This window comes from Equus przewalskii, chromosome 25, assembly GCF_037783145.1.
Source record: "Equus przewalskii isolate Varuska chromosome 25, EquPr2, whole genome shotgun sequence".
NCBI classification, from domain to species: Eukaryota; Metazoa; Chordata; class Mammalia; order Perissodactyla; family Equidae; genus Equus; species Equus przewalskii.
Genome location: NC_091855.1, coordinates 44,801,372 through 44,809,713, shown reverse-complemented (window position 1 = coordinate 44,809,713; position 8,342 = coordinate 44,801,372). Strand labels below are relative to the sequence as shown.

Below are 8,342 nucleotides of genomic sequence, written 5' to 3'. Positions count from 1 at the left end.
GCAGAGCGAAAAGTTGACAATACAAAGAGAAACGGCAAGAAAACCACAGGGACAGGAGACTCGACTGCTCGGCCTTTAACACAGCAAGCAAAAATGGCCCCTTTTTCAGGTTGACCAACTGGTCCGCTTCGTCCAGGACCTTCAGGTTTCAGCACTGAAAGTCCCGTGTCCCGGACAAACCCGGAAGGTTAGTCGCCGTATCACGACACACACCCGCAACGCCGCCTCCCCGACCCCTTCCCCAGGCGCTCTGCCAGCCTGGCCTCCCCGGCCCGCGTCCACACCGACAACACGCGGGCGGCCGCTGGGGGCGCTGTGGTGCGCAGGCGCAGGCTTGGAGGCGTGCAAGCGCTGGGGCGCCGCCGCTCCTTCCGCCTTCCCGGCAGGCCCCGCGCGGCGCCTGCGCGCTAGGTGACCTTCCCGAGTCGTCGGCTGTGCGGGTTGTGGTGGCCTGAGCCGTTGGTCCTGCGCCGAGGTGAGTGGGGGCTGCCGGCTCGGCCCCAGCTGCTCAGCGCGGGGATGCCAGGACGCGGGGGGCTGGGGCGGCAGGGGTCGTGGGGTGAACTTGGCCCCCGCCAGGAGAGCTGGCGGCGGGCGAGAACCCTCCTGGCCCCACCGCGGCCCCCGCTGACCTTGGATGCGACCCCTTCCCCTCCCACGCGAGCCTTTCCGCCCCGGCCCCCGAACTGCGAAGCGAGGCGGTCCAGGCATCAGCTGTCAGTGGGAAGTAGGGCCTCGGCCGCGTTACCCTTTTTCCTTTGCGTTCATGCATCTAACGCACCTGCACCATCGTCCTCCTCTGATGAGGGGCTCCTTTGGCTGTGAGGTTCCGTCCCCTAACGGAGGTTACGCGGCCAGTTAGTGATGGAGCCAGCGTCCAAACCAAGAACTCTCACCCCCTGCTTAACACCTTATCTCGTCTATACCTCAAGTTCCCTTGCAACACGCTTGATCTCTAAGTTATGCTGTGCATATGGCGAGGCCTTGGGAGAGGGGAAACGGGACCAAAACGGGATTAGAGGGGATGACTGCAGTTGTGTGGAACTCAGCCTGTGAATCCCGGCCTCGGGCTCAGCGGGGCAGACGTTCCCTATCTCCACTGTAAGGGCAGGGGATAGTCTGCTGTTAATGTAATGTGCCAAAACCTTTGCAGACTTACACGGACGCACTGGGCACCCGTTTGACCTTTGAATAGGATGGGGCTTTGAAGGAACGCGGGCGAGAAACCCCACACACAGAGCTGGGAAATGTGGCTGGACAGAGGGGACTCAGGTGGGTGAAGCAGGAGGAATTTATTAACATTGGGAACATGTCACTTGTCCAGCCAAGTATGGCAACCTTGGCCAAAAGGATAGTCAGAGGGGAAAGGGTAGGTATTGGCAGGACCCTACGTAGCAGTCCAGGATCACTTTAGGTGAGGAGACAGTGTGGGGTGCCGGGGCCCTGAGCAAAATATCAAGATAACTCAAGTGGCTTTGGCCCCTTGTTAGCTCCTCTTCACCCTGCCAGTTGATTTTGCTCTTTTCTCTCTAGATCCTTTTCTGGCCTTGCTCTGACGCCCTTACCTGGCCTCACTGAGTGAATGCATCTTCCTAGGTCCTCTTAGAATCCCAGTAGCTCAGTACTGTGACCATCAGCTGGGAGTTTGTAGCATTTCTTTCTGCTGTTGGTGTGATCATTTACTGAATTCTTATTCCACACCACGCATCAGGCTGGGTCCTTTACGTTTCCTCCTTGAATTCCATCGAGAGCCCTGTAGGGCAGGTGGAGGCACCCCCGTTTCCAAGCAAGGGAAACCTCTGAAACAACAGCTTCCAGACTTGCCCGCGGTCCAGGGCAGAGCTGGTGTTGGAACCCCGATTCCCAGGCTTCCAGCCCCACTGGGCCTCTGGACCTCCTTTCTCCCCAGTCATTGCTGGGCACAGAGAGGGGAGGAAGGCACTCAGCGCCTCTGCAGTCTTCCCATGCGGGACCTCCAGAGGCCTTCTCTGGCTGCTGTCTGGTCGACCACTCTCAGACACCTTTTCAAGGCAGGGCTGGTAGTTTCTTGGAAGCTTGTACTCTGACAGATCATCCTGGTATAGTCTGAGGACAGGAAGTCTGAGGGCAGACATACCTACAAGAGGTTCTAGGAGGAGGACACAGCCACATCCTCCAGGGTCACACCTGGGCGGCTGGTGAGCCTTCAGGACCATGCCTCAGCCTGCATAAGTTCTCTCCTGAGAAGAGCTGGAAGCCAGACCTTGGAGCAGGGGCCTGAGTGACTCAGATCCAGCTATTGGTCTCGGGCAACTTCCTCCAAGTACCCACCCTACACGGGTTAAGGAGAAGTGCAGGAAATAACGCAAAGCACATCGTGAATGCTGTTAAGTTTGCGTGACATTCTTAGAATAAAAGCTGAAGTTTTTACTGTGGCCTCCAGGCCCTAAATGAGCTGGCCTGTCTTCCCTCCCATGGCCCAGCCATGGTGTTTTCTGTATCAAGCAGTGAGTGCAGGACAGCAGACGCTGTGCATACTTGATGCAGAGGAGCTCACCTCATCCTCATCACAGCGGCCCTTTGAGGTGGGTACTGTTTCTATCCCTGTTTTACAGATGAGGGAACTGAGGAGTTAAGTGAGCTGGAAAGTGGCAGAGCCAGGATTTGAGTCTGGGCAGCCACAGTGGCCTCCTTCCCAGTCCTCCCCGCTCTGAGCTCGTTCTGGCCTCGGGGTCTTGGCACATAAGTTGCCTCTGCTGAGGACACTTTTCTCCCAGATATCCTCTCTTTAGGAGCCAGTTTCTCAGCTCCTGAAACAGTGCCCGGCACCTAGTACACACTTGGTTCACCTTTGCTGAATGAATAGTGGTCGCACAGGCCAGGTTTCTGTAATGGGAAACCATAGAAACTGAAGAGAAGTAAAATTCTGTGTGGCCCAAGCAGATGTGAAAGGAACAATAGACGAGGCTCTGGTGGGGAGGGGACGAGGCAGCATTACAATTGACGCCAAAGTAATGTTTTCAAGTAAAACGGAAAGTTCTTAGATCTGGTTACCCCTGGCAGTGGTTTGAATGGCTGTAGTTTAATAGAGCACTTCAGATGTTACAAACCTTATTAAAATGAAAATGAAACGAATCTAATTTCAGAGTCCGTAGTAAATTGTAAACATAATCAGTATTACTTTGAGACCTGCACATAAAAGTGAGTTGTTTCAGTTCAGAATTTGATGGGTTTTCCTAGTCAAATCCAGTAATTGGTTGAATATTTCTGTTAATTAAACAAGTTATGCCATCATTGCAGCTCTTATGAAGTGACCTTGTCTTGTGCTATCTGCTTTGTGTTTGGCCATGGACTTCAAGACTGAGATACGTGTCAGACATTGTGACTGTAGTTAATAACTGTATTGAAGAGTTGAAATTTACTAAGAGAATAGAACTCAGAGTTCTCACTAAACAAAAGATGTGAGGTGATGGCTATGTTACCTAATTAGATGGGGGAAATACTTTCACAATGTGCGTGTATATTAACTCAGCACCATGGTCTACACTTTAAATACCTTGCAATTTTATATGTGGGTTATACCTCAATAAAGCTGAAATTTTATTGAAAAAATAACTGAGATACAGCTGATCAGCGTGTGCCCAGGTCTGGGTGTTGGTCTCATAGGGAAATCACCGTACCTTGACCGTGCTCTGTTTCAGCTTTGAATGCCAACAGTTCTTAACACGATGATGCAAACATACTAGTTTTTCAATTTAAAAGTTAGAAAGTGGTGTGTAGGGGCCAGCCCCATGGCGTAGTGGTTAAGTTCCGCATGCTCCACTTTGGCGGCCCAGGTTCGTGGATTCAGAACCCTAGGTGCAGACTTACACCACTCGTCAGGCATCTGTGGCAGCAACCCACATATAAAGTGGAGGGAGATTGGCACAGATGTTAGCTCAGGGCCAGTCTTCCTCAGCAAAAAAAAAGGTGGTGTCTGATTTTGGGCATAGCTTTGGAGGATAGCCATCAGAGAGGAGGAGCTTTCGATGACGGTTCAGGATGGCACAGGCTGGGAGAGCTCTGGGGCTTCAAGAAGGAGGTGACTTGAGCGCCAGGATGGCCGAGGTCAGGGGGTGTTGAGGGGTGTGTGGAGCTTGAAGAGCTGCTGAGAGCAGGAGCCCACCTGCGGATGTAGGAATGGCTGCAGGGGAGCAGGTCTGGCAAGAGAGCAGCTCCCTGTTGAGTGGTGGTGGGAAATAGGGTTTAACTTAATGAATAAATGGAAATCTCTTACCAGTTAGGTTTAACACAGCCGTCGTGCTAATATTTATCACTGTGTCCCTTTTCAGATGCTTCAAAGCCTTATCAAAAATGTTTGGGTCCCCATGAAGCCCTACTATACCCAAGTTTACCAGGAGATTTGGGCAGGAATGGGGTTGATGGGCTTCATCGTTTATAAAATCAGGAGTGCTGGTAAGTGTCTTTATGTTTGATTCATTAGAGGTCAGGAAGAAAATTCTTTTCAAAAGGAATCAGAATCCATATTGTAAAGGAACTGTGGTTCTTAAGCGGAGTGTACATCAAACCCTTGGTGGTCCTCTGTTAAAATGTGGGGACTACACGCCGGCTATAAGAGACACTTGGGGACTATTGGGGAAATTTGAACAAGACCTTGATATCAGGGAATTGTGAATTTTCTTAGGTGTGACCGTGGTATTTGAATGCCTCGGAGATGTCCTTTGTTTTAAAGAGAAGCAGGCTAAAATAATTAGGGGTGAAGTGTCACGGTATATGGTGTTTTCCTGTACCTTTTCCACTGTTCTGGATGTTTGAAATATTTTCATCATAGAAGTCGGGGCAAGGTGATCATTTGGCCCTTAGTGGAGCAGAGACGAGGCCCAATCACGTATTAATAAGCAATTGGGTACACAGAGGAAGGAAAGGAGAAAACTTGGAACTGCAAGACTGGAGTTTGGGCTATAGGAGGATGTCAAGAGTCCTGCAGACCCTGAAGGGCCATTTAACTGTTCGTAGAACAGTTTTGGTAAATTTTATGACTTCTTGGCTATGGGACGCTGTAGTAACTCCTATTTTCCGGAAGTTTCCCGTAACAGCTTTACCTAAGCTGTGAACCTTTCAGCCGGATGTTAATTTCAACCATGAATTGACTAAAAACATTTTTGTAAAGCATTGATATGACCATTTTTTCTTTCCGTTTATTTTAGACAAAAGAAGTAAAGCTTTGAAAGGTAAGATTTTTGCTTCTTAAGATGGGTGCGGAAGGAAAACCACCATCGTACCTTTTCAGGACAAGGCGTATTCCTGTTCTGAATTGAAGCCGACACATGGTTCAGTAAATGCATAAGATGCAACAGGAATCCTTCAGAACATGATGTTTACTGTGCCTGCTGGAAATGAGAACTCTGAAGTTCTGCTTCCTATAGTCTGCATGTTAAAAGCCATTGCTCACCCCCTCCGGCCAAGTAAAACTTCCTGGAGTAGTAGAAGAATGGGTTAATCAGAGGCAGCCGATGCCCTGGATGGGGACGCGCCAGTTAGCTCTGCAGCCGCGCTGCCCTGTCGGCTATCTTGAGAGAAAGCACCACATAAACTTATTCCCTAGTGCTGGGTGTTTCTTCACAGTGTCCCAAATGACAGTGAAACTGTAGTCATTTGAGTCCTACTCAAACCCAGGGCAGGCTCCTGGCCTCTGGGAAGGAGACGCTTCCCCGCCCCTTCGTCCCTGCCCCTGTGGGGAAGCTGTCACGGGCTCGAGTTGATTTACAAACCCGTAAACATGCTGGGCGTTCCGTAGAGAAGTGACTCTCCATGCTTCTTCATAGTATTGGAAATTGTCCCATACACTTTCTGACTTGTTAGATAACAAGCTACATCTGCTGCTTCCTGCCTTCCTAAATTGTATGTATGTTATGCTTCTCTTTCAAAAGCTTCGAGTCCTGTGCCTGCGCATGGTCATCATTAACCAGCTTTACTTGGAGTGCGCATCAGATGGAATGTCAGTCTGGCTGTAAATTTCAACAAGCTATGTTAGATGAACACATGGAACATCGCTGTACACTTATAGGAGTGCCGATTCCTCAAGGCCTGAATAAATGTACCTGTGAGATGCACCCCTGCCTGCCCTGGGTTTCCCCCGGCTCCTCTGCGTGTGCGTCGTACCCTGAGTAGAGCTCTGTAGCGCAGCGGGTGCAGTCAGGTCTCACAGCCGTCCACCCTCAGGAAACCTGAGGAACTGAAGGATAAATATCTCGATTGCCGTGGGAGTTGGGGTCAGACCCAGGCACTCAAACTTCTGATGTTCAATAAATAGTTGTTAAACAGGTGATCCTGCTCCTTACTCTCACGACCCCTCAGCCTCCATTTTCTCTTTCGGAAAATGGAGATGATACTGTTTAGTTCTAACTTATAGTAACTGTGAAGATCAGTAAGAAAGGGTCTGGAAACTTACTGTCAAATACTTTAGAATAAGGCAGCATTCGATCACATGCTGGGTGCAATGAGCTCTGGGAGAAGCCTTTATCAAGAAGTCGCTTATAAGACAAAGTATATAATATAAAAAATCAATTGATGGTTCTTCTAGTTCGGCTAATATCAAATAAATACTACATATTTTTCTCCATGTAAGACGATTACCAAAATCCCTGGAATTGCATTTAAAAAAAGATTCTAAGGCAGTAAACATGGGGTAGAAGTGAGTCCAGTTTGAAATCTGGTACTCTGCAGGTTAGTGGGAGCCTAGCTGTGGAGTAGAAATGATGGCCCAGGTCCTGGTCTTTGGCCGTCTTACTCTCCTTTTAAGGCCAGAGACCATCCCTGTCTTTCGTCTGTGTCTCCAGCATGTAGTGTCGAATCTGGCTCATGGTTAGTGTCCAACAAATGACTCCCACTTATTGTGGAGTCTCTGAGCCTCGGTTTCTTTTGTAAAAGGGGGTTAAAACCTGCATTGTCAGCCTCACTGCCTCACGGTTGTTGGCTCAGCAAGGAATTGGCATGACAGCATCGTACAGCCACAGTGGAAGCTGGCGTTGGACCCGGGGAATGGGAGGGCTCCGTCTAACGCAGAAGTCACATTTTCTCTGTTAAGCATTTGTTCTGTTCTGCCTCCAGAGGATGACTCAATCCTGTGGTTCAGAAAGACCGTTATCTTAAACGTTATTCCTCTGGGACATCTGTTCTCAGACTTGCGCGTGCATCAGAATCTCCTGGAGGGCTGTCAGTAGGGCGCGTGGGCCCAGGGTTTCTAATTACCCTGGTCTGGGGAGGAGCCTGAGAACTTGTATTTCTCACGAATTGCCAGACATGCTGATGCCCAGGGACCACACTTCGAAAACCACTGATCCATAAAGAACAGTGCCCTCCAACCCTTAGGGCCACTACATCAGCGTTCACCCACGCGCCCACCGCGCGCCCCAGCGCCAGCTCTGCTGCGCGACTCAGCACTCAGTCCTGAGAACCGAACGAAGTGGAGCTACAGTCCCATTTTCGAGAAGAGGAAACACCAAGAGGGGCAGTGATGTCCCAAAAGTCACCTCGCCAGTGCTAGGGCTGGGACTTGGACTCCCGGAGTCTGAGCTCTCATCTAGAAAGAGAGAAGGTGAGGACGGAGGACACTGACCCCTGGAGAGGATAGAGGGGCTAGTGTGGCCCAGCAGCGCATCCCCCTTACAACCTATGGGTTCCTTCAGTTAGGATCATCTGGGTAAATAAAGACTGTTTTGTAAAAGAGGCTTGTCACCCATGTCTGCAGGTGCCCAGACCACACCTTGTGCAGAGCGGGTGGAGGGGAACTTACACAGCTTGCGCGTTTCCTCTGAAAGGTACAGCAGTCTGGGCGGGCTGCCTGCTGTAGGCAGCAGTTTGTGTATAGGGAGTGATAGACATAGGCAGATCCCCTTACCCCCCAGGAGGTCTTGTCAGGGATCAGCCATGCCTTAAAAATGGTTTTCTGGGGGCCACCCCAGTGGTGCAGCAGTTAAATGCGTACATTCCTCTTCTCAGTGGCCCAGGGTTCTCTGGTTCGGATCCTGGGTGCGGACATGGTACTGCTTGGCAAAAGCCACGCTGTGGTAGGCATCCCACATATAAAGTAGAGGAAGATGGCCATGGATGTTAGCTCAGGTCTTCCTCAGCAAAAAGAGGAGGATTGGCAGTAGTTAGCTCAGAGCTAATCTTACTCAAAAAAAAAAAAAAAAAAAGGTTTTCTGGGGGCTGGCCCTGTGGCCAAGGGGTTACATTCATGAGCTCTACTTCGGCAGCCCAGGGTTTCACTAGTTCGAATCCTGGGCGCGGACATGGCACCACTCATCAGGCTATGCTGAGGTGTCATCCCACATGCCACGACTGGAAGGACCCACAGCTGA

General features: G+C 50.3%; 1 protein-coding gene across 7 annotated transcripts; it reads left to right on the top strand.

Moving 5' to 3' along the window:
- Nucleotides 1-339: 339 nt before the first annotated feature.
- Nucleotides 340-6,305, top strand: ATP5MJ (ATP synthase membrane subunit j). 7 transcript variants are annotated; one of them, XM_008544794.2, is made up of 6 exons: nucleotides 357-475; nucleotides 1,154-1,272; nucleotides 2,488-2,564; nucleotides 4,311-4,434; nucleotides 5,187-5,210; nucleotides 5,910-6,305. In XM_008544794.2, exons 2-6 carry the CDS (start codon nucleotides 1,248-1,250, stop codon nucleotides 5,942-5,944), a joined length of 285 nt encoding a protein of 94 aa, XP_008543016.1. In that variant the 5' UTR covers nucleotides 357-475; nucleotides 1,154-1,247; the 3' UTR covers nucleotides 5,945-6,305. The 7 variants fall into 7 exon arrangements, with proteins under 7 accessions (XP_070450381.1, XP_008543016.1, XP_008543015.2 ...); XM_070594279.1 differs by having other exon boundaries at nucleotides 385-475; nucleotides 2,423-2,564; XM_070594284.1 differs by having other exon boundaries at nucleotides 423-475; nucleotides 2,463-2,564.
- Nucleotides 6,306-8,342: the final 2,037 nt, after the last annotated feature.